Consider the following 27172-nt stretch of genomic DNA (forward strand, 5'->3'; position numbering starts at 1 on the left):
GACAACACATAGACTCAAAACAACTAAAAAGAGACACAAAACAAGCAAAAAAAGACACAAAATTAACTTGAAGACACTCAAAACACAAAAGATGCATAATGACTACACAGAGACAAAATCCCCAAGTCTGTGTCAGGCAGCGTTTCATTGCCACAACATAATAATAAAGAAAGCAGTTTGGTAACATACAAACAGAATTTCCAGGAGACAGGGTTGGAAGTACAGCCTCAGAGTATCATCACAGGGGACGTGTATTGACTTTTCTTTGTTTCCATCACTTGGACATTCATTTGGATGTTTGCACACATGCTCTCTGCTGTATACCTGCATGGCACCCCCAGCCTTATCAACACAGTACATGAGCCTGACACACTTGTGCCATAATGCTCCACGCCTGTGCTACCTCTCTCCATCAGTGCCAACCGAATAACTGTCTGGCTCTTTTCACAGACCAGATAAGCCCGAAGTGACCAAAATACATTACAGACCAGGAAAATGTGCAGGACTGGGAGGGTATATTTAGTGTGAGAGGGTATTTGTGTGTTGTCTGGATGGTTGAAAACAGGAGGAGTGTGTCTGTGTGTGTGTGTGTGTGTGTGTGTGTGTGTGTGTGTGTGTGTGTGTTAGGCAGCAGGAGCTCTAAAGTGGGTTATACATTTCAGTATGTCAACCCCAAACAAAGTTCTTTGGTTGCCTGTAACTCACATTAACGGCTGACAAGACAGCGGTGGCACTATTTTTAATTTTCAACATGAACCATTCCCACGATGCCAAGCGGAGAGAACGAGTGAAAAAGAGAAAGAGGTGCACATGGGAGAGGAATCTGCTCTATAACAAGCAAAAATACAAACAAGACAAAAAAAAAATCAAGCGAGACAGAGAATATAAAAAAAAAAAAAAAACCCAGCAGATATTATTTTTCCTCCCCACACTCTCGGTGTTATTTCCCAGACCTGAATTTTGTTACATTCAGCCTTACATCTGTTCACCCAGATTGCGTAGGGGCTGTTCTTGACAGCTAGTGAAACCTCCTGAGTCTCCCTCTCTCCCTCTCCCCAGCACACAACTAGCTAATTAACGGTGTCACTCTTTTCAATAAGGCAAGGGGAGGGACAGAGAGACAGTGAGCGAGAGAGGAAGAGCGGGAAAGAGAGAGAGAGAGAGAGAGAGAGAGAGAGAGAGACGCTATGCAAGCCAAAATGACACAGGAGAGGCATGTGCATATGCAGACGGTGAGAATAATAAACATAGTGAAGCCAAAAGGAGGCTATGCTCTGTGAGGCTAATTAAAAAAATCTCCTCCGCCTCCTCCTTTCCGCACAGCATTCAATCACTATTCCTGTATTCCCCTGCTCGTTAAGTCAAATCTTCTCAGATCACACAGACGCGCGGTAAATCTTTAGATTTGCACATGTATTTTATATTGCCTTCATATAACCATGTGAGCTAAAACACATCTGTCTTATCAAATCTCTGTTGGATTAATGTAGTCTGATGTTTGCAGGCTTGATTTGTATTTTGCAGAAGGCAAGTCTCTGGTGAAGAAAACACTGTTTCATTTTTTGTAAGTCTCCGCATACATGCTGTTTATACATTATTTGTTTATTCAGACAGACTCTAACACAGTGTTTTTATCCACTTTAGAGGCTGGATATTACTTTTGGTTTAGTATTAGTAATGCCTCAGAAGTATAATGCAGGATCTTTACATATAAATGCATGTCCTCTCCATTTAAGCCTTCACTACATAAGTTCACACAATGCTGGGTAAGCCAAGGCCACCAGGGACAGTTTTCTGTATTTCTGTATTCTGTCAGCCAGCAAGGGTGAAAGGGGTTGAAATTCATTTATGTGAGATTTGTTTTGTTTTGTTTTTTTCTGTTTTCTGTTTCTGTCTGTTGATTCTGAAGTTTTCTTCAGTTACTATGTATGTTGAAATATAAAGAGTAAACGGTGCCTTTCTAGTCGCCCGACCACTTAAAGTGCTTTTCCCACTACATAGAAACATTCACACACAAATTATGGTAAACTGATAGACCCTCACTTGTATAGTGCTTTTCTAGTCATTTTGACCACTCAAAGCGCTTTCACACTACAAATCACATTTACCCATTCACACATTCATACACTGGTGGCTGAGGCTACTGTACCAAGTACCATCTGTTACTCAGTTTTTATACATTCACCTGCACTCACACACTGACGGAAAAGTCATTAAGAGCATTTCGGTGCTCAGTATCTTGCCCAAGGATACTTTGACATGCTGACAAGAGAAGCCGGGGATGCAACCTGCACCAACCTTACGATTAGTGGACGATCGGCTCTACCTCTGAACCACAGAAGCCCGGTTTACGGTTTGAAATATTAATTTATAAAGAAAAGAAAAGAAGGGGGATGGAGCAGCAGCTAGTGTGTCAAAAAAATATAGCAGAAAATCGTAAGAAGCATTCCAAGTTTCAACGCCCCCGTGAATATTTAGAATGTGCATTTGTCACCCCCAATTAAAACATGAAAGTAGCAGTGGACTTTAATTTTGACAAAAATGTAGACATCTGTAGACGGCTATGTCCTAGCTGCAGCAGCTGCAGGTTCGATTCCAACCTCAACCCTTTGCTGCATGTCATCTCCTGTCTCTACCCCTTTCAATCTATGACTTTCCTGCCAGAATAAAGTCAAAAGCCCCTAAAAAATCTTAAAATTTTCTGGTGAAGGACTTCCAAACTTCCTGTTTTATAGGTGCCCTCTAATGTTGAAATGAAACCTACGTACATGCAAACAGTTTTTGTGTAATTACTCTCATTTCCAGAGGGGGGAGACAAAAGTTATGCACTGCAGCTTTAATTTGTGCATCCTTTTAAAGCTGCAATCATAATTTATGGGCAGTGCTATTTATTTATTTAGCTAAATCAATAAAAAACAGATTTAATGTTGCAAAATGTTAGGTTTTCAGAAACCTGCACAACCTGATGTTAAAATAACAAGTCTAATCTTTATCACCCTTAGCCTCTGGTTGTTTCGTATTGTATTTGAATTTAAATAAGTGAAACGCAATAAAATCCAAAGTGGATCAGGTGCACACAGACGGTCTCCTGGTTTGATGTTATTCTTTGTCCCAGAGGACAACATGCTGCCATTGTTTTGTCAGGCTTTGTGTTACACTGAATAATGGGCTCCAAAGCACTGATGGATGTCAATCCTGGAGGCAGAGGTTTGCAAATCTCTCTGTTTATTTTACACTTATGCCTGAACGACCAGATGGGTGAGGTTTCTGACATAAGAAAATAAAAAAAGGCCTTAAAGAAATATCCCTGGGGGGGTTTTATAATCAGCGATAAGTATTTCAAAGTGTTTTAAGTATTCATCTCTGTGACTGACAACTAACCTGCACCATTTAAACGGTTTGATTCTGTAAACTCTTTCCATCTGGTACTTCAGACATGCCGAAGAAAAAATTATTCTCAAATAACCTACTAATGGAATCCCTTACTGCTGCTAACTCAAGGCCCCGGTGTCAACTTTCACCCTTTGAACTAAAGCTCACATGCACAGTAGCCACTCACCACTAGTCCGAGCACTAATGTGCGGACCCGCTCGCCGATTTCAGGTGAGATGTCGTTGCCAAACTGCTGTAGAGTTGTGAGGAAGCGCTTGAGCTTGCTGAGCTGTCGGGCGCCGCAGGCCGGGGGCAGCTGCTGGTTGGCCAGCGAGGAGGAGGAGGAGGAGCTGGGACCGTTGCTGTAGCCGTTTGGGGGAGATGGAGCGCCGTTAAGCGCTGTTGGAGAGTGGCTGCTGCCATTGGTTACTGCGTGAGACAAGGACATAGCAAATAGTGTTAAAAGGCAGGAGAGCAAAATTTGTCTTTTTTTAACCTAGTCAAGCATTTTTTGGGAATTATTATTTTTATTGTGCAAAAATAACACTGCCTTTGCTCTTGCTACATTCAAATCACAAAAATACCCAAAGCCCTCCACTGTGCCGTTAACAAACACCAATAAAGGAAACAATGTATGTTAGCTTCACTGCGACCAAACCGCTGATTTGAAATGATTTACATTCCCCTGAAAACATTCACAATCCTCAACATTTGTTTCCAATCACCGTGGCTTGTTTGATCCTTTGCGGCATCCTCTCATAAAAACATATTTCTGCATTTGGAGACATGCTGCCTCCCTGCACCTCCTTCTCCCTCTCCCTCCTTCTCTGCAGTCTAAACAAGCACGGACAGTGTGACCCCCTGTCACGCCGGAGCACGGGAGCAGACCGCGCGCGTGTGTGTGTGATGGGGGAGTTGGTGTACAAAGAGATACAAGGCGGCATAAAGCTTTCTCTCTAATGAGATTAGGTTTTAACTAGCGATCCGCTCACTCCCCCTCTGGCTGCCGTCCAAAGCCGCCACTGTAAAGAGAGGAGAGAGACGAGATACTCAAACTGCATCTGGTAACAATTACGTCGGGTGGAAATCAAAGCATACTGCTTTGTTAAAACCTTCGGCATGTGTAATGAGAGAGCTGGGCCTTTCCTCCCTCATCGCACGGAAGCCCCAATGTTAATTGTGGAGTGTGAGCATTTGCAACAGAGAGACAGATACAAAGAGAGACAGAGAAAGTAAATACCAAAATGAAGAAAGAGAGAGTAAGTGATTGAAAGAAAACAAAATAATGCCTCTGTTGCGGGGAACCAGCACTACTAACGCAGACTTGAGTGCTCTGAACATTTTGAACCACAAGGCCTTTGATTCTTTGATTCTAGTGCTCTTCATGCAAGTGGTTAAATATGCACTTCTAAGTGAATACTAGGGTGCAATTTGCTCGTCACGTCATGGCAAGGCTCCAACGGTTTGTAAGCGTGGGTGTTAATGAACTTGTTGGGGGAGGTGTTTGGAACGACTGCAATTTGGAGAGGCTCAATGCAACTTGTTAAGAAGGTATCGGGATGCCGATGGCATTTGAGATGGTTTATTTTTGGGTTTTACCTGAATGCATAATTTGACTGTGTCTCCGTGTGTGAGAGTATGTATATTTGCTCTATTTCAGGGGGTTGCTGTGTTTATTTTCCATGAGTGACTGTGAGTGGATTCATACATCTGTGGTCTAGTGTACAGCCATACCGTCATCACCAAGCAGACTTTTTCTCTCTAGGTAACGACTGCAATACCGCAACTCAGTATCTGCTGATACAGAGTACAAATTTAATGCTAGTGCTCCCTTTTTCCAAATTTAAAATGTGTAGACCACACTACATGGAAGCGTGAACAAGAGGCCGTGCCTGTGGCACTGCCAGAGGTGGGAGTAAGTCACACATGCAAATAACAAGCAAGTCGCAGGTCTTAACCTTCAAGTTTTAAGCAAGTAAGAAGTTACTGAGGTATGAATCAAGCAAGTCAGGTCAAGCCCCTGCTTTAAGTCAAACAAGACAACTCAAGTAATTGCTCAAGTCAAGCAAGTCACAAGTCATATAACTCTGATGATCTCGTCAGCCAGTGAGCTAATAAGTTAGCTGAGAAGACACATTTACGCATGTACCTTCTTTGTTGTTTTTTTTTTTAGTGACAGATGAAGTTGGATGTTGTGGTGGTTAGGTTCTTACCACAGTCATCGACAACACAATCCTTCAATCTCTTTTTTTTTTTTTTTTGGACAATCCCTGTCAGCCTCAGGTTTGCCACAGATTGCACTAGAAATCACCCAATCATGTTTCAAAAACAAAACGTAATGCCTGAATGTCTAGAAAAATGCAAAAATGTCATTAAAAAAAGTCAAATCCTTTTTTGGATAATCTGTCTCTGGTCTAATAAAGCTAATCAAGTTTCAAGTCTCAAGTCATGAACACCAATTCAAAGTCAAGTTGAGTCTTACATCAGTGTTTGTCAAGCAAGTCTCAAGTCCTTAAGTTTGCACCTGACTCGAGTCTAGTCATGTGACTCCTCTAGTCCCACAACTCTACTGAGAACTTAGTCAGCAGTCTTGAATGAACTTCATGATGATGAGAAAATGTATTTTGTAGGAGACATACTTGCATACTACAACATAATTGTTGCTGATGTGTAACACCGTTGCCACACCAAAGGTTTGTGTAGTATCAAGATATGGGGGTATACCATGGTGGAAACACACACAGTATGAATTTTAATATCTGGCATTAATCCATAGGCTCCTCTTTTATTAAACAAATATGGAGATGCTGTATTAAGCTTACATATTATAGTGCACAGCACGCACCACCATAGTTCAGTCTCTACTGATGGAACAGGCAGCTGAGCTTTGAAAGATGGTGGCTGCGACTGGTGGGGATAACAATAAAGGACTCGTAAAAATAATGAATATTGTCTCTACCTATTTGGGAGTATTTGGGTATGGTCCCAAAGATAAAGGTGAGGCAGCCAACACATACAAAGCTGAGCACACTATTTGCCTCATGAGTTGCTTGAGCAGTCCTCCAGCAAGAATCTACGGAAGAAGGGCACCTATATCCTAACTAACCTATCCTATCACCAGCAGCCCAGCTTCTGCTGTTTGTTGTGTTTAAACTAAATCTACTGTACCATAACCCATTACACAGAACTATAAACCTGGCTTTACTCACATGTGGTGGGGGTGTAGGAGCTGTTACGGGGTGCTCCTTGTGTGCTGGGTGGGGGTGGCATGGTAGGGGGGGTCAACCTGGACTGTGTCTTGACGTCCGCAGGTGAGTCGGGCATGGTGGAGCGCTTCCCAGTGCGATCTGAAGGAACAGAAAGAAAAATATTATAATAACAGTAAACATAACATGCTGATAGATTAACACAGCAAATAAACAACAGCTCAGGGCAACACATTCCACATCTGTGTGGAGCTATATCATAAACTGCACAAAAACAGCAGCAGGATTTAATTTGATAACGAAGTGCCTGTGAGGTGCACCAGACTAGACTAATTCTGAAAATAGATGGCTCACCACATCATATGTCTGGCCACAATGACACTGATGCGGATGCTCAGACTCTCAGATGAGGAATGAGGTGGAAGGGAGAAGAGAGACTCACAGACACAGACCGACACCGGAGAGAAAAGCGTAAATCTGCAGCGAGTACGGGTCTCATTCCACCACCATCTGTGCCATCCTGCATGCCCGCTGTACAGAACGGCGACACACCTCACCTCTCGCCATGCCATCAGCTCACGACTGCGCTGCTCATTATACACACACACACACACACGCACACAGTATCCTAATGCTTGCATCTCTAGATGCTATATTCACATCTGTTCAGGACCGAAACACAGCAGAAAACCAACTAGTCAATGCACTGATTTAAAGGGACAGTTCATCCAAAAATCCAATTTACATATTTTTTTTCTCTTACTTGTAGTGCTATTTATCAATCTGGAATGTTTTGGTGTGAATTGCCGAGTGCTGGAGATATCAGCCGTAGAGATATCTGCCTTCTCTCGATTACAGTGGAACTAGATGGCACTTTGCATGTGGTGCTCAAAGCACCAAAAAAAAAAAAAAAAAATTTTAAAAACTCAACACAAATGTCTTTTTCCAGAAATCATAACCTCGTTATCCAAGTCAACCCACAGACCTTGTTGTGAGCAGTTTCATTCAGGAACTATTTTCTTTCTACCGAACTTCATCTACCATATTGCTGTGCCGAGGGAGGCGTGCATCTACTGCTAACTCACCTAGCACCACTGAGCTAGCTTATGTTACATGAACGCCATTAATGTTTATATTTTCAGCAATTACGAGCACAAGCCTCTCATGAGTAGATGCTTCCTTCTGCTGGGTGAAACTTTTTTTTCTCGAACTACCCCCGCCAACTGTATCACTGCACAGATGGAAGCATGCATCTACTACTAGCTCGCTTAGCATCACTAAGCTAGCTAATGTTAACAGTTGCCCATGAGTCGATGCATGCCTCCTTCTGCACAGTGATACAGTTTGTGGTTGTAGTTCAGTAGAAAGAAAATAGTTCCTATAAAATGCTCACAACAAGCTATGTAGATTAATACCAAAACAACTGCTAAATTGCACTGTATGTAGAAAAATATGCATTTTTAAATTTTGGGGTGAACTGTCCCTCAGATGGCAGTCTATGATACACAATGACTCTACACGTGGAAATTAAAGAATAACAAATATGGGAAAAACCAGCCAGATCACATTGCACTACTCAAAGACAAGACATAAACCAAAAACTAAACATTTTCTTTGATGACATGCCTATTTTCACCTAATTCAGTTGCTTTGTGCTCAGCAGATAACTGACCATATCAAATGTATGAGAGCAACAAGACACTATCAGAGTCTTGCAGCGGCAGTGAGGGCTGAGCCCATAGTGTGCAGGATGAGATACACAACTTCCCTTAGCAAGAGCAGTAACACAGAGTCAACAGACTGTTATCAACCGTCTCTGTGGCACATTGTGGAGGGAAGATTGTAAAAAAGAAAGGAGAGAGAGGAAGGGGAAGTAGAAAGACAGAGAGGAGGTAAGGGAGGAGCTGCCAGAGAAACAAAAGTACTATCTGTGACACTGGGAACATATAGCTGTAATCACAGAGTGGATGCATGTGCTTTCAGTCAAACACACACATGCACAGTAAAAGCACACACACTCTAATCAGGGTGGAAAGGGAAACAGGGTGGTCCCTGTCACACATTTTTCTCAAGACCCTTGAGTGTTTATGTGATTTTGAATGACGCACGCTATTACTTAATCACGTTTTACATGTAACTGTATTTATTTGCATGTTTTTTCCTCAGTGTTTGTGTGTAAAGTATATACACTACAGACTATATAAACATTCCTCTGTGCAGACTGTTTGGATCCATAGTGTTGAGTTTGGTAGAAGTGAAAGAGAAATACTGATGTGAGAGAGACAGGATAGCCTAAGCCTGTTAGCTAGGCCCGAGCCTCAGTGGCACTCTGGCTCACTGCTGCCGAGGTGCACTGTGACTAAGTATTTTAGTCACACTAGCTCGGCTTTAGCAGGCAGGCAAGAGAGATGGAGATGTCACTGCATTTCTAAATAGAGAAGGCTCCATTTCGTATAAGCAGAGGGAATGTGATGTAAATGAAAGAAACAATCACAAAAAATAAACAGGATATAAATATGTACTGAGAGCTTCATGACCAGCAGGAGGAGCAGTCATGATTAGTCTCTCTAGGCTTTAAAGGTTTACAGAGAAGAACTGCGGCATGCAAGAAAGTGAGGATTCACTTCTTTAAACTTTTTCCCAAGAATCAAACCAGAGTCTAAAAGCTGCACACTCCATATGTCCAATCGCACTGAAATGATTTCAACCAACTTATTATATGAAACTGCCATTCTTTGAGCTCATTGTGAATTGTAGGCAGAAATATGCTGTTATCAAGATATTCTCTTGTCAATAAATGGTGTCCAGCTGCTTCCAAAGGTCCTCTCATTTAGGTCTACAAGTAAAAACTATTTTCATTGCCAAATAATAGGTCCATTATTTTCTAGATCCTTTTGATTAGATGTTTGGACTATAAAATGTCAGAAAATGATAAAAAAAAATGTTGATGAGTATTTCCTCAAGTCCAATATGGTGTCCACAAACATATTTTTTCATCCACAGTCCAAATATATTCAGTTTACTGCTATTGAGGAGTGAAGACATCAGAAAATATTAACCTTTAAGGTGCTGAAAACAGAAAATGTTGCCTTTTTTTCCTCTTAAAAGATTACTCAAACTGATAGAATGTTATCAAATCAGTTGCCAATTAATTAAGCAGTTGACATAATCGATTAGTCACTGCAGCTCTAATCCCAACCCATATACAGTGGCCACACACCAGGCTGTTCTCATGCACTGTTCCTACCTACAAAAAGTACACAATTGTTTTGCACCACAGTTATGTGTGTAATCGGGAAGACGGGATCACATTAAAAATACGCTGGCAGTAAAGAAGAAGAAAGTAGTGTAAAGAGAAAAAGTTAGTGTAAAGGGGTGAGTGGGGTGTGGTGGATGGGTCAAGCAAACACAGGACTTTTCCCCAGGAGACTGGTTTTTGTGTCCAATGTGAAACCAACTGAAACCACAAACAGATAGAAAAGACCAAAAAAAACCCATAAATTTACTTCAAAGAGACACAACATAACTACAAAGGGGACAAACAACTACAAATAGAAACTAAAATTGTATCAGAGACACCAAATGACTACAAAGAGACACAAAATTGCAAAGCCAAAAACACTAAAATTACCACACAGAGACACAAAACCACAAAACAACAAAAAGCCGCCACAAACTCTGTGTGTTCTGCTTCTATATAGGAGAGGTGGTGGGGCCTATTGCATGTCTGTGCCCACTTGTATAAACCATCATATTTAAGGCTTTACTGTGCTCTCTGTTATTATTTGAGAGTAAAATACAAAAATTTGAATACGTTAACACCCTAACATCTCTCTCTTTCATGTTCCATGTTTCTTTTTCTAAAACAAACCCGCAAAACTTTACAAGACTAAACACAACCTAACCCCCCAAAACTTAAGCTAATTCATAAGACATCATACTTAGTGTTGTATGACAATATATTGGAGGCACTGTAAGAGAACAGGAAAGGAAGAATAATCACATCCCCAGACAGAGCTGACACATCTCTCTCCTAAAAAAATGATTCACAGTAACCACTCTAATGCCATCTGATGAGGGGGTGATAAAGTCAATGTAAGGGTGGACGTAACAATCTCCTAGGGCACTGGCACAAGGACTGAGTGACTTTTTGGGTAAGCTGGGACATGCAGACCAAGACTGAGAACCAGATCTCAAGCCTAAAGCCAAAAAACTTTTTATGGCAACTGGGATAGGTCCAATTTGTGCTGAATCTCTCAAATTTTAAAGCTTTGACTCAAAATGTTATTCAATCAGTCTTTTAAAATGAAATGATTAATGTAAGTTAATCACTGACTCATACATAAGTTTTATCTCATTAAAGAAGGATTGGAATGTAACACAGAGAAAAGGGGATAAATAACAGAGAGCTGAATGAATGAATGCAGAGCAGAGATTAGTGGAAAAGCTGAGTGATTAAGAAAGCAGAGAATAGATGACTGAAGGTGAACGAAGAGTCAATGTGAGGAGAAGAGAGAGAGAACAGAGAGACTGTCCAAAGCTTTAACTGTCTATTCACTGAGCTGTATTTCTGCAAACTCTCTCTCTCTCTCTCCCTCTCATACACACAACCTTTCTCTCCATCCTCCCATCCTGGCCAGACTAAGAAAGGTTTACTACTCTAATTTCACCACAGTAAAAAAGTCTGGACCTGACTATTTATTTTATAAACTCAGGATATAGCCGAATAGCTAGTGGAAACATATAGTCTTACCTCTAGCTGCCAGCTATCATATCCTGTGTGCCTGCCGAAAATATGATCTACGAAAATACAAGGTCATTAAAAAAGACGGCCGTGTGACAGGACCCAAGGTAATTCATCATTTTCCAGTCAAACACAAAGACTTAACATAATGAGCTCGATTGAAATAGAGAGAAGTTACCGTATCACACATGGTTGCACTTATCCCGTTTCAGTGGGTCTTTGCGCTCATGCTTTCCAAAGCTCTGTATATTGGCTTTTCTAATTGTGTGGTCACTTTTGGCACAGTTAGCTTGATCTATTGTTAGATAGTAGGACGTCAAATTAGGATCCAAATCATCTTATAATTACCTTAATCTTTATGACTAGATGGGGGGGGGGTGGATAATGTAATAAGTCACATCAGCACAATGAAATTCAAGAGCAGATACTGACCTCCAGCAGTCCCCTGAGTGCAAAGCATACAATCTAATTTTTTTTTAATTCAGGGGAACGTGGGGTGTTTTAAGAAAGAGCTGGAGCAATAATCATTGGGGTAATACTCATTTAAAAGAGAAAAGTACAATGATTTTCACAATAAAAACTTGTAAAGTCAATAGAAAGCACTATGTAAAATACACAAAGAGGGGGAAAAAAAGTGTGGACTTGAGATCCACCTGAACTCCTGCATGGCACCGCGGGCCCTGCGGCAGTATGAAAAGATGAGTTTGGTTACAGGCTTGTAATTGGGGATTAACACCTGGGTCAGTGTTATGATTGGATGGCAGGCGTTGGGTGGAGATGAGAGAAACATAAACCCTGAAAGCATTTGAAACTCTGCCGTCCCTCAGGAGAAGAAGATGAAAGATAAGGGATGAATTAGTGTGAAATCCATGTACACAGCAAATACATGCATGTATTTGGGCAATACCACACTCTCACTCTCTCATACCCCCTCCAGTTCTTACAAACAGCATTTACTCTGTTCCTGATTTGATTGAGAGCACTACAAAACATATAAGCAGAATAAAATCAATGGCTTCATACTAACCAACAAGGGCTGCACCCAGCCATTCATGCGAGACTTACTATGCCACTTGAATCAATAGCAATACTCCCACCACAAGGTAATTTACCCAGTCTTTGGAAAGAAAAATAAAAATACATCTTACAACTGAAGCTTATTATTGAAAACAACTCACAGCATATGAATGTGTGCAATCCATTTTCATGAGCAAATATGGCATGTGCAATATATTTCAAAATAAAAAATACATGTGCAGTTGACAGTCAGACAAGCCCTCATTTTATTAGAGTGAGGCTGAACAATAGCAAGTGCTCGCTAACTCATGCATAATTCAATTCAAAAAGCACCACCTGAACACGGAACCTTAAACAACCTTGAAAACAAAGTTGGGCGTCTCCTTCAGCCTAATACATCTGTTAAAAGTTAATGGCTGAACTTAATGCACATCTATTGTCCATTTATTAGCCCTGTTACTGCTGCACATTGAAGGCAAAGCGGCAGATCTGCGGCCGGCCGATGGATGGTATTCCAGGACTGGACAGGTATTGATGTGCGGAGCTTTAATGGAAAGGGGCGATGAGTGCTTTGACTTTGCCTAACTCGCTTTACGACTTCTCAGAAGTGCTGTTGTCCAGGAATTAATGGATTGAAGAGGAAGAGGACGGTTGTTGAAGAGGCAGCAATTAGCTATAAAAGAACAGGAGAGCCTCTCAAATGTGTGTTGATTCACTTGTGCACTCTGCGCAGACCGAGGTGCCAAACCTATTGATGATCATGCTTATGGATGACAGTGATTAATGTCTCACAACAGCCACTTGGTGCGTGGTTTTATCTAGAGCATCATAAAGGGCCTCTTAGCACAAATATTTGCAGTATGGGTGGCCTGAAAGACTCAAACCCAGGAGAATATCACGGCTGCTGTGATGCCTCATTAAATGTATTTGGTATATTGTTACCAGGCTATCATATTGTATGTGTCAGAGATAATTACGCTGATATCTGACTGAATTATGAGCTCCCAAGAGGGATGAGGTTGTATTTGCTTTGTCTACATAAATTCAGGATTACAGTAACAGCAGAAATATTGGTACAATGCTATGTAGTGAGAAATCTTTTGGTGTAAACAACTGTTTTTGGGCTTGTGACTCTTCAGAGCCAAACAACGCCTACTTGCATTGTCACAAATGTGTTTGAGCTGTGAGCAGTTCAATGAAAGACTGATGTCTCTTTCTCAGATTGTTTCAGCTTAACCTTTTTGTTGTCTAAAGGAACAAAACTTCTCCATATTTCACAAGGAAAAAGCAAAGGTTTTTAGAAAACTTTTTTTTTGCAACTGATTTTTTTTAAGTTCATCATCTAGTCTTTTTTTTTCTTTTGTTTTTCATCTTGTGATGCCTAAGGGAATCATCGTGGATAAATAACTAGAAAAGGGACACAAGATTTCATCAAAGAGACACAAAATGACAAAAAAGCCACAAAATTACTTCAAAAAGACAAAATGGCTACAAAAAGGGGGGAAGTCACCACACACAGACAGACAAGACCAAAAAAAAACAGACAAAAGTACTTCAAAGAGACACAAAATAACTATAAATGGGGCAAACAACTACAAATAGAAACTAAAATTGCATCAGAGACACCAAATGACTACAAAGAGACACAAAATTGCATCAGAGACACAAAGTGACCAAAAACACTAACATTACCACACAGAGACACAAAACCACAAAAAAGATGCACAACTACAAAGACACACAAAACAAAAAAAAAGCCGCCACAAACTCTGTGTTCAGCTTCTGTGTAGGAGAGGTGGTGGGGCCTATTGCATGTCTGTGCCTAGGGGGCCATTGTCTCATTATCCACCCACTTGAATAAACCATCATATTTAAGGCTTTACTGTGCACTCTGTTACCATTTGAAAATAAAATATAAAAATTTGAATACACTAAACGCCCTCACATCTCTCCTGAACACCCTTTCAAAGGCTCCCTGCAGAAACAACAAAGCAAAAGTTGAATTGCTCTTGTTTGTAACTTCTTTAATCTCTTCACACTGATTCACAGACTGATCCTAGAAATAAGGCAGAACCCTGGACAACTACCTGCCACTCACAAGGATGTCTTCACACTTACATCACCCGTTTGCATCGTCCGTGATTACGTGATCCTCAGTGTTTGCAAAATCTCTCTTTCTTTCTTTCTTCGCTTTTCCCCACTCGCGCTCGCACCCTCTTTCAGCCAAGCCTCAAAGAAAGGAGATTTTATCCCCCCGCTGACTTGTGATACACGCCTTTTCTAAGGTTACATGCAAGTTACATCACTCGCCTAAAACAAGGTTGTTGCAATGAACGATATCTAGAAGGAACGCGGTCCCTGAGAAACAGTTCAATATGTTACAGAGAGGACTTTGCTAACCCACAACTCAAGGCAAGAAAAAAATACAATGTTATATCAAAACCATATACATTTCATCATCGCACACAGAGCTGGGAGGTCATTTCGTATTCAAATCACCTTGCGGAATGGGGACAATATGGCCTAACCTTGATATTTTAGATTATTCATAGAGGCCGCAACGACTTCAAAGTCTATCATCAGGAGACAGAGTCAAACAATCTCCATTACACACTTCATGAGCTAGAATGCCACTGTGCCTATGTGTGTTTGCACGAGTGCATGTGTGATCGTACAGTTGGAGACCCAGAAAATGATGTGATAACAGTGGCAGTAATATGCCACTCGAGAGTACTTCACGCAGGCAAATCCCATTCTTCAAAACGACAATGGATTTCAATCATGCTGGGTGAATTTTCCGAGAGTTGGCGGCTGTGACATAAACAATTTACGGTGCGCCGGCGCCTGTGTGAGCGCAAGATTGTATTAGTCAGACATAAGATATCATCATTATGGACTTAAATGGGAAAACTCATAGAGACTGACCTGCTTATGCTCTACACACACACACACACACACACACACACACACACACAAAGGCAAGCATATAATCTAGACATGCATAATACCTTCAGCGCACATGGTGATATGTAGGTGTTGGAGTGAAAACCGTGTGGAGCTGAAGCCACAGGAAGCCCGTGAATTGAGCACTAATGTCCACAATGTGCCAATGTCTGTGCAAAATGGTGCCTCCGGGCGACCACCACACACACACACACACACACACACACACACACACACACACAATAATGTGTGAAGAGAGGGAGCGGGACAGATAGGTAATGGAATAGATGAAGCGATACAGCGATGGTGTGATAGTGGCTTGTGGTGATTGCTCTGTGTGCTGGGTACAGATGTGAAGAGAAGGAGTAGGGGACAGACACAGGAGAGAGATAAAGGTGGGGAGAATGAGAGGACAGAGGTGTTAAAGAACGGAGTTGAGGGACGGGGGAGTGATTGAGATTCAGACGGAGTATGCAGAGAAACAGGAGAAATCTATCGGCATGCAAGTGTAGTCACCCCTCCTCTCTTTCCATCATCCTTCTCCTCTAGACCATAGACACACACACACACACACACACACACACACACACACACACACACACACACACACACACACACACACACACACACACACACACACGGAGTCATCGTCAGCCAGATGGAGCAGTATGCAGAGCATGTCCCATCAAACTCCACCCGCTTGTCAAGAAGATGTATGGATGCAACGCCCTACCACAAGCCCACAAACACACAAATACATACACAGACACACAGCTGCAGGGGTGCATGCACAAATTGCAAGCAAAACAACACAGCTCTCTCTAACTCTCACACACACATGCTCTCTCTCTCACACACACACACACACACACACACACACACACACATATACACAGATCAGATTTTCATCATTTTATTTACTTCCCTCACCAGCAGATGCAGTATGCAGAGGAGAGCAGTACCACCATCAGTGTATCCCTTTGGACTTCTCTTCCTTTCTCTCTTTTCCTACCTTCTCTCTCTTTCTCTCTCTCTCTCATTCCCACCATGTCGATCCCGACTTCACTCGTTCCCACTGTGAACACTCGCTGGTGAACACACATTCCTCCTGAAGCTTCCCGTTGACTGCCACTTCATCTCCTCTCCCAGCAACATTGAATGATGCAGGGACTTTGGGCACAGTGTGATACAGTTCACCGTTGCCAGTAAGAGCCTTTGTTATTCAGGAAATCAGAACATTAGCTGTTACTCATTCTGTATTCAATGTTAATATCATTACTTTACACCTCACTCCTTAGGATGAACACTTTGCATAACTACTAAATTTAATCTCTAACACACCTCAAACAACGGCGCAGTCTTTCCTTTTATACTCAGTTAGTGCTTATGGCTGGAAATACTTGCAACAAGAACTGAAACACACCCACCAACCGTATCACAGCGAAAGGAAGTAACGGAGGAGAGTTTCATGCTCGAGACAGCGCAGGATGTAAACATTAATGGCGTTCTCTTCAGCTCTGTCATTTGCTAGCTCAGTGATGCCGGGTGAGCTAGCAGGAGATGCATACTTCTTTCTGTGCAGTGATATATTGGGTGTAGTTTGGTTGAGAGAAAATAGTTCCTACATGAAACTGCTCACAACAAAGTCTGTGTATTATCTTGAGCAACCAGGTCATGATTTCTGAAAGGAAATGTTGCAGTTTTTTTGGCACTTCAAGTATCACAAGCTGCCACAAGTGCCATCTAGTTCTATTATTTTGGAGAGAAGGTATTCGTCTCTATGGACAATATCTCCAACACTCTGCAACTCACTGCAAAACAGTTTAGATTGATAAATAGCACCACAGATAAGAGGAAAAATATGTATTTTAGATTTTTGGGACAAACTTTCCCTTTAACACTATCAGAATAACACTAATAAAAGAATGCATTTTGAGAAGTTGCAGTATCCATAATGAGTTTTTTTCTTTTTCTTTTGTTTAATTTGTCTTTAGTTGAGCTAATCGTTATGGCACTATACCATATATAGGAGACTGCATGTACAATATAATGTGAGACAGTGATTGCACAGCACTAACGCACTGCAAACAGATCAGTGTAGACAGTCCTTTGCATCTGCCACCATATCTGTATTTTTCTCACTGTAACATCGTGTGTTTACACTTTGTCAAGCCAGCAAAGACATAAGGAGATTTCTCAATCGCACACAAAGGTCTGAACGCCATCTGTTCCATCACACAAACATTAACACGCACACTCGTGCACACAAACACAAAAATACATTAACCAAACACACAAATCCTGCAAAAACACCTCCGACTACACACGCCTGCTGGACAATAAAACATATGTGGTGTATAACATTAGGAGTCCTTCGCTCTTTTACAAAAAATAGATTTATAGTAATGTCTGTTTTACCCATCTGTTGAAATAAAGTCTCTCTTGCTGAGAGAGAAACAGAGAAGGGAAGCAAGTGTTAAGGAACAATAAAAATGATTCACAGTGCACGTTACGCGTCCTCTCAAATCGAACCGATTCCTGCCACATCTTGTTGCCAGGCAAAATTGAACTACAGGGCCTTGTAAAATAAAGACGGGCAGTGGGAAAGGATGGCGGAAAAAATACAGAGAGAGGGTGGAGGAGGGAGAGAAGTGGGTCAGGGAGAGGTAAAGGTAAAGAAAACATGGGGATATGCACAGTGTGACAGGGAGCGAGAGCTTACCATTATTATAGCTGAACTAGAAACATACTGCCATTAGACATTTTTCCACAGCACAGCCAGCACAGGGCTCAACATATTTAGAAAACTCTATCAAAAGCAATGTTTATTTATATAAAAGCTGGCCTGTCATTGCCATTAACAACACAATGTCAACATAATGATATAAATGTTGCTTTTTGGAGGAAAAAAAAGGCCATATAAATCAGATGTAAGCCTCGGGGAGCTCTGTTTTGCCATTTGATGGAAGCCAGCCCGTTGGAAATTGCTTTCTGTGTACAGTTTGGTTCAATTCTGATGCCATGCTGACACACGGCCAAGTGAACCCAAATGGATCTGGGTGTTTTCCCAGGCAAGACTCTACGCCAGCAGAGAAGGACTCGCACAAAAGGCTCAACACACGTCCTAACGCTGACGACACATGGCTTTTTTCTCCTAAGCTTCACATACAGACAGTAGAGAGACAGTTACGTTTCTTAGCTTTGTGATACAGTAAAATAAATCTGTTGTTGATCTGAGGATTAATGATGTTGCAGCAATCTTGCAGCACTGTGTAAAGTCTGCAACAACAACCTCATTATGCTAATTGTAGGTTGTGTAATTTTGCATTTGTGGGTCTATAAACACGAAGTACATGAAGCACACAAAGAACACACATTCACAGACCCTCTCCGAACTGCTTGATCCTTGTGTCACAAACACATTTTAAAGGAAAAGCAATTTCGTGACGTATAGCGGTGACCAATGCAGACTGCAACCAGTTGAAACTTCTCCCAGTTAAAATTCCTTCAGTGTTCGCTGTTCAGGAGGTTTTTACCATCAGCCGGATTATCTGCAGAGGTATTTTTTACTCCAAAATAAACAGACCGGGAAATTTAAAACCGTAAAAACACTGAACAAAACAGTTTCACTTTACAAATCGGTGCTGGTTTGATCCTGTTTCGGCACGTTGAAGACAGGCCCAGCACCTGTTAATGTGTGCTCACCTTTCCTCTCTGATAACTTAAGATCGGGACGTTCAGGAGGTTTTTAGGAGGAGCAGAATTATCTTCAAAGGTCTCTTCCTCTTTGAAACAAACAGACCACAAGATCTGAACCGGTAAAAACACTGAATAAAGCAGCTTCATGTTAAAAAACTGCATTTTTCCGATGCTGTTTGGCTTGTCACAGAGGACCTGCAAACTACAGAGGCCAACACAAAAATAAAACGGCCCTATACAGAGCCAGCGTTTGGTTTGTCTGCTCTGTGCGACTGTAGAAACATGGTGGTGCAACATGGCGGACTTTGTACACTAGGAATCGCTCTATATGTAGGTATAAACAGCTCATTCCAAGATAACGAAAACACAAGTCTCATTTTTCATATTATATGATACAGAAAACACACTAACTGTACTATATTTCGGCTCTGCCAATACATGCCCCTAAATCCATCACACTGGACCTTTAAAATCACTGATGCATCCACAAACACACTGATACACACTGATACACACAAACACTTGTCCAAGGGGCAATTTGTGTCTTCTTTTCCCCTGTTGTATCTCCTTATGCTGCATGGAACCCTCGCTCTGCAGCCGATTTGAATGTGTGTGTGTGTGTGTGTGTGTGTGTGTGTGTGTGTGTGTGTGGATGCTAAAAGGAATCATATCCTTGTCTTCAGGAGCGAAATCAATTTTCAACAGACAGTAAAGGCCCTCGTGTTTTACATGACAGTTATCTTTTACTATGTGGAGACACACATAGGCACAGAGGGAGAGGAAGGATGGATGAAGGTGTGGATGGATGGAGTGATATACTGCGCTGGCTCAGTGAGAGTGCAGTTAATATGTGTGATGCGGAGGAAAGCAGACATGGATGGAAGGGTTAAACAGATGTGGAAAACTGAGATGTAAAAAGGAGGAAAAGGGAAGGAAACGGGAGGTGAGGATGCCGAAGACAAGGACTGAAAACGGGAGATAACGTTAAGCGCCTGTGAGAGACAGATGGGGAAATCAAAGGCGAGAGGCAGAGGACGAGCACAGAAAAAAAAGAGGGCAGAGGCTAACAGTAAGGGAGGGTTCCTGGGGGGGGCGGTGGGGGAGGGAACCAGTCTGTCTGCCTGGTGTTTTCAAAATATCACATGACGGCTGCCATGTGTTGGAAATTACTGCCGGTTAACTATCTTCCCCAAAACCGCTCCGAAAAAATATGTCTGCAATTTATGAAATGTGTTCCAGGGCTCCACTAAGTAGAACCAGATTTGCAAAACAGAAAAAAAAAACCTCACCGCCCCCTTTGCTGAAAACCGCTACTCTCTTTTCTTTTTTACGCTCCCTCTTGCTCTCCTCCACCCCTCCCTCCTTTCCCCTTGCAGGAGAAGATGTTTAAAAACAGGGTTTGAGTCACATCTGGTGAGCAGGGAGCCAGAGAGTGGTGGTTGGTGTGACCTCGCATCAGGGCATTTCCAGGCTTACATGGTGCGTGTGTTTGTACCTGTGTGTGTTTGTGTGTGATATGGTGACCATGGTTTGCTAATGGCTCTGAGTGGCTGAGAGAAGAGTATGTCTGGAGGGGGAGGCAGCGGAGGGATGGCCTCCACACACACACACACACACACACACACACACACACACACACACACACACACACACACACACACACACACACACACACACACACACGTGCCATACCACGACCATTCCAGGTCAGCCATGTGTCTTTTTCCCTTTCATCTAACCATTACACACTTTCTCTTCCTCTTCCTCCCTCCACATCGTTTCACCTCTCACTGTCTCACCTCCCTGTCAGACCACAGCCATCTAAGTCCACCGACAAACAAGACGAGAGGATCTCAGAATGGGCAAAAATACCAGTTCACAGCAGAACTTTGACATACACCGACCTCTGGAACATCAGTCGACCACAGAGTTTCAGGCTAGATTCAAAATGTTTTGTGTGTTATATAGAGCATATTTTTCATTATTTTGGATTTTTAGGTTTTAAAACAAATCCCAAAAAGTAGCTGTATTTGATTTAAATATTTATAATCTCGTGAACATCAAATGGAAACTAAAATAATGCAAAAGAGGATGAAGATCAGGTTTTGGAAAGAACACTTGCTTGTTTAACCCTTTGAAGCCTGGATCGACACCACTTTTCTTGTGCTGCTTTCAGACGCATTGAACAAGTTTTTAAACCAAATTAGTGTGATTACTTTCAAAAACATGGGAAAAAAACAATGAGAAACTTGGCAAGAAATGTCACACAAATTGCAAGAAATTTGAATATTTGGAAAATTATTATTCTTTTAAAGTTAAGTCAAAATGTAAAGGGAAAAAAAGAAAAAAGTTGTGGATAATCTATACTCTATACTAAGTATCATAATTACATATTTAAAATTATATTACAGAATAACTGCAAATTTTAAGCACTTTTTTCAGGTCATTTCCTTGTTTTTTTTTATTTTTCTTTACTTTATTTGTTTTACTTTCATAATATTGGGTCATTTCCTCCTAAGTTGCTCCTTGCCTTCTTCCCTTATTTTTTTAATGAAATCCAACCAGTTTGCACAGGTTTTACAGGGTTTTAGTATCGTGGGTAACTTTTATATAAAAAGACAACTTTTGTCATATTTGCTTAAACTGTCACTAAATAAGTCAGATACTTAAAAAAAAAAAGGTATTTTCTAAAGGAATTTGAAAAAAGAAACTGAGTAGCCTTATATTCGTTGTATGATACATACTGCTGTATCATTTCAGTCAACTTTCATGCAAAAACATTTGCCGATTTCAGCTTCCTATACGTAATAATTTTCTTTTTCACTTTATGATCATAAATGAGGAGTCTTTGGGTTCTGGTTATTGGTGAGACAAAGGTTGCAAACTGAAGATGTCACTTTGGGCTCTGGGAAATTATTACGAGCATTTTTTTATTGTTTTGACATTTTGTAGACTAAAAAATTAACTGATTAATTTTGAACATAGTCTGCAGATTAGTCATCAGTAATGAAAATAAGTGTTCACTGCAGCGCTAGCTTTATCCAAATGTAATATTTCATGAATACGCATGATCAACTCTAACATTATTTTCACCCACAGTTGTATAATAAACAAAGATTCTCCATATCAATGACAACATCGTAATCAATGTGAGATTTGTGCTTTTCTTGTGTTCTTTCAGCTTTAAGCAGCCAGAACCCTCAGTACAAAAAAAAGTAAAACTTTGCTCAGACTTCATGAAAGTTCTCTCAGCACTGTGGGACACATGTTGCAGCCTTTGTTCTGCAGGAGGCGCCTCAGATCGCTATCCTTCCCACATCCACCTCCCACTGTCCATCAAACAACAGCAGCTTTTAAGCAGCGCAACTCTGAACTCTGTCCCCACACACCCACCACCAGCACTACTAATAGCATCATCACGACAATCCCATTGTTTTGTTTTTCTGCTGCATAAACACACACACACACACACACACACACACACACACACACACACACACACAAACACACACAAACACACACACTCAGACACACAGCCTAACCGCTCTCCAGTGCTACAGATGGATGCCACCACTCTCTCTGGAGCATTGCCAGCGCCAGCTAGTGAACAGCTTGCCTGGCACACTGCTCTGCGTGTGTGTATGTGTGTGACTGCGTGTGTGTGTGTGTGTGTGTGTGTGTGTGTGTGCCTGCAGAAACAGTAGCAAAATAGCCTAGCACAGATGGGTGGCCAAAATACCCCCCAACCCTCCCTGCATACACACAAACACACAAAAACACGGACACATGCACACACATGCACACACATATGCTCCAGAATAGAGACACACAAACACACACACACAGTGTCTCGATTCTGCTTAAGTGTTCCCGACCTGGCACACGCTGCCGCTTGCACAGCTGCTTCCTCAGAGGCACACACACTTCTAGTCACACTCACACACACACACACACACACACACACACACACATCCAGTGAACACACAGCAGAGGTTTGCAGCCACACAAACACACACATACATCTGTGCTTAGTTTACACTTCCTGTTTAAGGCATGGGAAGGATAAAGTCCACTCTCTCTCCCTACACACACACACACACACACACACACACACACACACACACACACACACTCTGCACCACCATTCACATAACACCATAGCCCACACACAGATAGCCTGCTTTTGCATCTGCTACACGGCACACACACAAACACTAATACATTGCTTTATCCTCGGTAGCTATTCAACCTTGTATGTATCTGCTTGTTTTGCTCCACACACAGAGAGAAAACATCAAGGCGTTCAGCTGGAAAGCCTCCAGTGCTGGCAACCTGCCAGCAGAGGCCTATAGATCAGCATGATCATAGGAGTGTGTTAAGACACATCGCTGTTTAATGATTTGACAATGAAATTAAGACATGAAAGCTCTTGCTGGAACAATAGAATCAACAGAATGTAATTACGATGCAGCTGTGTACAGCTGAAGCCGTTTTTAAAGCTCAAGGTGTGATGTGAATCCTTGTGACAGGCAATCTGATGCTGCTTCATGCTTTGACTGTTTTTTCATTAGTCGCAGTTGTACGGTAACCGATTCACAAGATGCTGCTTCTGAAGCACAAATTCTTGAAAACAGAGGGTTTCATATGATGTAGGAGCTGGCTCTTTCAACTTCACTACGTTTGTACTAAATTTAGGCCCAGAGGTCTATTCTGCAAGTCTTGGTGGTGCTTTTTGTGGTTGGTTTTAGACAGTGGTGGCATGTGGCTGAGAGTAACTCATCAGGATGCTAACATCAGCTCGCCAGTCTTGTTCTGTGGACTTTTAGCTGACTAGCTGTCAGGCCAAGGTTTTCCAATATAAACATTATTACACCAAGAAAAAAAGGAGAAGAGCGGGGACCAGCTGAACTAGCTTCCTGCTAGCCATTGTACAGGTGTTGGAAAATAAACGGGATGACTTTTGTGCCACATCAGTTTCCAACGGGAACTGTAATATCTTTTGATTCACCGAAACTTGACTAAATTCTGGACAGTGCCATTCAACCAGGGGACTCTTTTTCTATATGCCGATCTGACAGAGCAGAGGCGAGAGAAGGAAAGAAGGCCTGTGTTTTACATTGAATAAGGACTGGTGTGTCGATGGGAATGTGAGGTGCTGTCCTGCTCCTGCAGTGGATCACTGCTATTCACCGTTCAGAGATGTTTACAGTGCGGCACTGCCTTGTTCGGGAGAAGCGACCATATGGCTGTCTTGTTAAGGTCGGGATGTGTGGGCAGTTCAATCATTCCACAATTAGAAACCATGGATTACCAGAACCATCTGGAATCATATACCATTGTAAAGCTGCAGCCATCAATGTAAGACGCAAGAGGGACTAAATTACAGTGCACAAGTTAAAAGAGTGAATGAGATCACATTTCACTGCATTTGTTACTTGTATAATTCCATGTGACATAGACGAGATTGGTCAATTTCATATTCATTCAGGGGGAAAGGATGCTCTCTTAGGATCAAACAAAGACAGAGAAACTTTAACTGAATAAGTCACTTGGTAGACAGCCTGCCAGTCAGTCAATGAGCTCAGGCGGCTGGCAGCAGGTACCCTCGCCCCGGTACATAGGGGAGAGCATGGTGGCTGGCAGTGCCAACTGTGCACTGGGTAGCCGTGCCAACTCTGCCAGCCTTGCAGTGTCTGTTTGCCAGTGCCATCTGGGGAGGAACAGCTCTGCGCACATACAGTACCTCTCCTCAGCTCAGAGGGCGTGCACACACACACACACACACACACACACACACACACACACACACACACACACACACACACATGCATGGATGCACACAAGAAAGCAAGGGCAGAAAATGCACTCCCCATACATGCAGCATGCACACATATGCATGGCATGAACACACACACACACACACACACACACACACACACACACACACACACAGAAAGGCACACTCACATACATGCACAGCCGGCCGCTGACAGCTCACCATCTGTGCGCTGCCTCTGACTTCTCCCTCTGCCTCGTTCTCTGCCCTTGTTTTTGCTTTCATAAACTCTCGGTCCCTTTCCTCCCCTCCTCGCATTCTCTCCTCATGTCTCATCTTAGCGGATGGATTTCTGAGCCACATATTCCTGCATTACCTCATGAGCACATGTGTATTGACACTTCACATGTATTTTTAAATATTATATTGTACAAGATTAAGATGTGCTGTTACTTGACAGGTCTTTGTCAGGTTAACTGGAAGTGAATGAGACAGGCAGAGACCACACAGGTTCTCCTCTAAACCTATTCTTGTCTATCAGATGTACAGATGAGACCATAAGAGGTGTCCTTAAATGGTTCACTGAAACATTTTTATTTTTTTAACCTTTATTTAACCAGGAATAGTCCCACTGAGATTCAAAATCTCTTTTTCAAGGGAGTCCCTGTCAGCAGCATGAAGAATTTCACATAAAAGGACAAACAGACTAAAAACACAACAGCAAACGTTAAGACAAACAGCAAAAAAAAAATCATATACAAGCAACAAGCAGCAAACTCTAAACAAACAGCTAATCAGAAGCATTCAGAAACTGGAAATGTGCATTCAGCGTTAAAAAGACCCTTAATCCGTTTTTTTTTTTTAATCTCCCAGGCTTATAATAGAGTCTACTTTAAGGTGACTCTGCAGCTGACACTAAAATGACGGAGCAAAAACTTTAAAAGCACTTTCACCAAAGACCTTGCAGATTCCAGGAATGACATACATAAGTATATACAGCTACTGACAGTTTTTGGAGTCAGTAGAGAACATAAATGGCCTTAAAAAGAAAAGTGTACCCGTGTTCCATTCTACTTCTACTTTTACTTAAAGTAACAATCTGATTTACATCGGCTGTCTGCTTCGACCTTGCCAAGCGCATCATTTTGGTTTTGTTAGGATATAGTATGAATGTCAATTCACAAAGATTCCTCTGAACAACATTAAAAACAGATTGCAGCTCCTTAACCATACTAGCTAAAGATGAGGTAGAGCCATCTGCATAAAAATGAAATTTGTATTGACAACACTGCAGCACAAATTATTTATATAAATAGTAAATAAAATAGGACCCAACATGAACCCTTGTGGCACACCATTTCTTCTTATTAAAAAAGCTAGAAAACATGAGTGTATGTGTGTTATATTGGCTTGAACATGCACACATACAAAACACTGAATACATCAGACAAGGCCTGAGGGAAAGATAAAAAAACATGCAACAAAAGGTGCAAGGAAGGTGTAAATGTAACGAAGAACATCTCTCCATCCATCTGTCATATTACACAGCGTTCCTCTTCAGAGAAGAGAGTGAGTGAATATGTGAACAAAACAGCAAAAAAACAATGTAGGGAGAGAAGTAAAGTGACAACAGAAAGTGGGAGAGGAGAAAATAAAGAGGAGGAGGAGAAAGGTAACATGAGTTCAGAAGCGTGGAATTCACATCAAAGAAAAGCTAAAACAGGTCACTGTCTTTACCAGAGTTATGCCTTAAGCTCTCTCTCTCTCTCATATGTTTCTCATTTGAACCCTCTGAACCACTGTTTGAAGGCCAAGGAAAAGACACACACACACACACACACACACATTAAGCCTGTGTCCTTTTTCTTTCTTCAGCTGGAGCATGTTCACGTGTGATTTAGCTCATTTGCTGGACTGAAAAAAATGTTGCTTTGTCCAGACACTGTCCAATTTATCTTAACATTTTTATCCCGACATCACAGTTTAACAGCTTGACTTTTGGAACAGCACCAAGCCTATCACTTTACTCCTCTACAACACAACAGCTGTAATATTTTCAATCACAAATCTCCCCTCTCCTCCTATTCCCCGCTCCATTTATTTCTTTCCCTCTCACTGGCCACCACTGCCTACAATAACTGATTGTTTCTCCCATCATCTATCCTTTCCTCCTCCCAATTCTCCCTCTGGAAACTGCATAACACCATCAAAAACATCTACCATTGAACACATTCCTATTACTATTTCTCACCCTCCTTTCTCATTCAGTTGCCCACATCCCCTCACCACTCTCTTCACGCTTTCTCTCTACCACTTACACCCATTTTCACCCCTCATCCTCTGCCATCTCTGTATGCCTCTCTCCATCCAGCCCCCCCAAAAGCACCACATGCTCTGGCAGCGGCAGAAGAAGTA

General features: G+C 41.8%; 1 protein-coding gene across 4 annotated transcripts in view; it reads right to left on the minus strand.

Moving 5' to 3' along the window:
* Positions 1 to 27172, minus strand: part of runx1t1 (RUNX1 partner transcriptional co-repressor 1) — an 85761-nt gene that overhangs the window by 27166 nt on the left and 31423 nt on the right. For all 4 annotated transcript variants that reach the window (XM_042506299.1, XM_042506297.1, XM_042506298.1 and 1 more), the window contains exons 3-4: positions 6582 to 6719; positions 3560 to 3801 (exon numbers count right to left, since the gene is read on the minus strand). In XM_042506299.1, coding sequence (XP_042362233.1) covers positions 3560 to 3801; positions 6582 to 6719 — 380 coding nt within the window. The remainder of the gene's footprint in view (positions 1 to 3559; positions 3802 to 6581; positions 6720 to 27172) is intronic.

The sequence above is a fragment of the Plectropomus leopardus genome, chromosome 18, assembly GCF_008729295.1.
Source record: "Plectropomus leopardus isolate mb chromosome 18, YSFRI_Pleo_2.0, whole genome shotgun sequence".
Taxonomy (NCBI): domain Eukaryota; kingdom Metazoa; phylum Chordata; class Actinopteri; order Perciformes; family Serranidae; genus Plectropomus; species Plectropomus leopardus.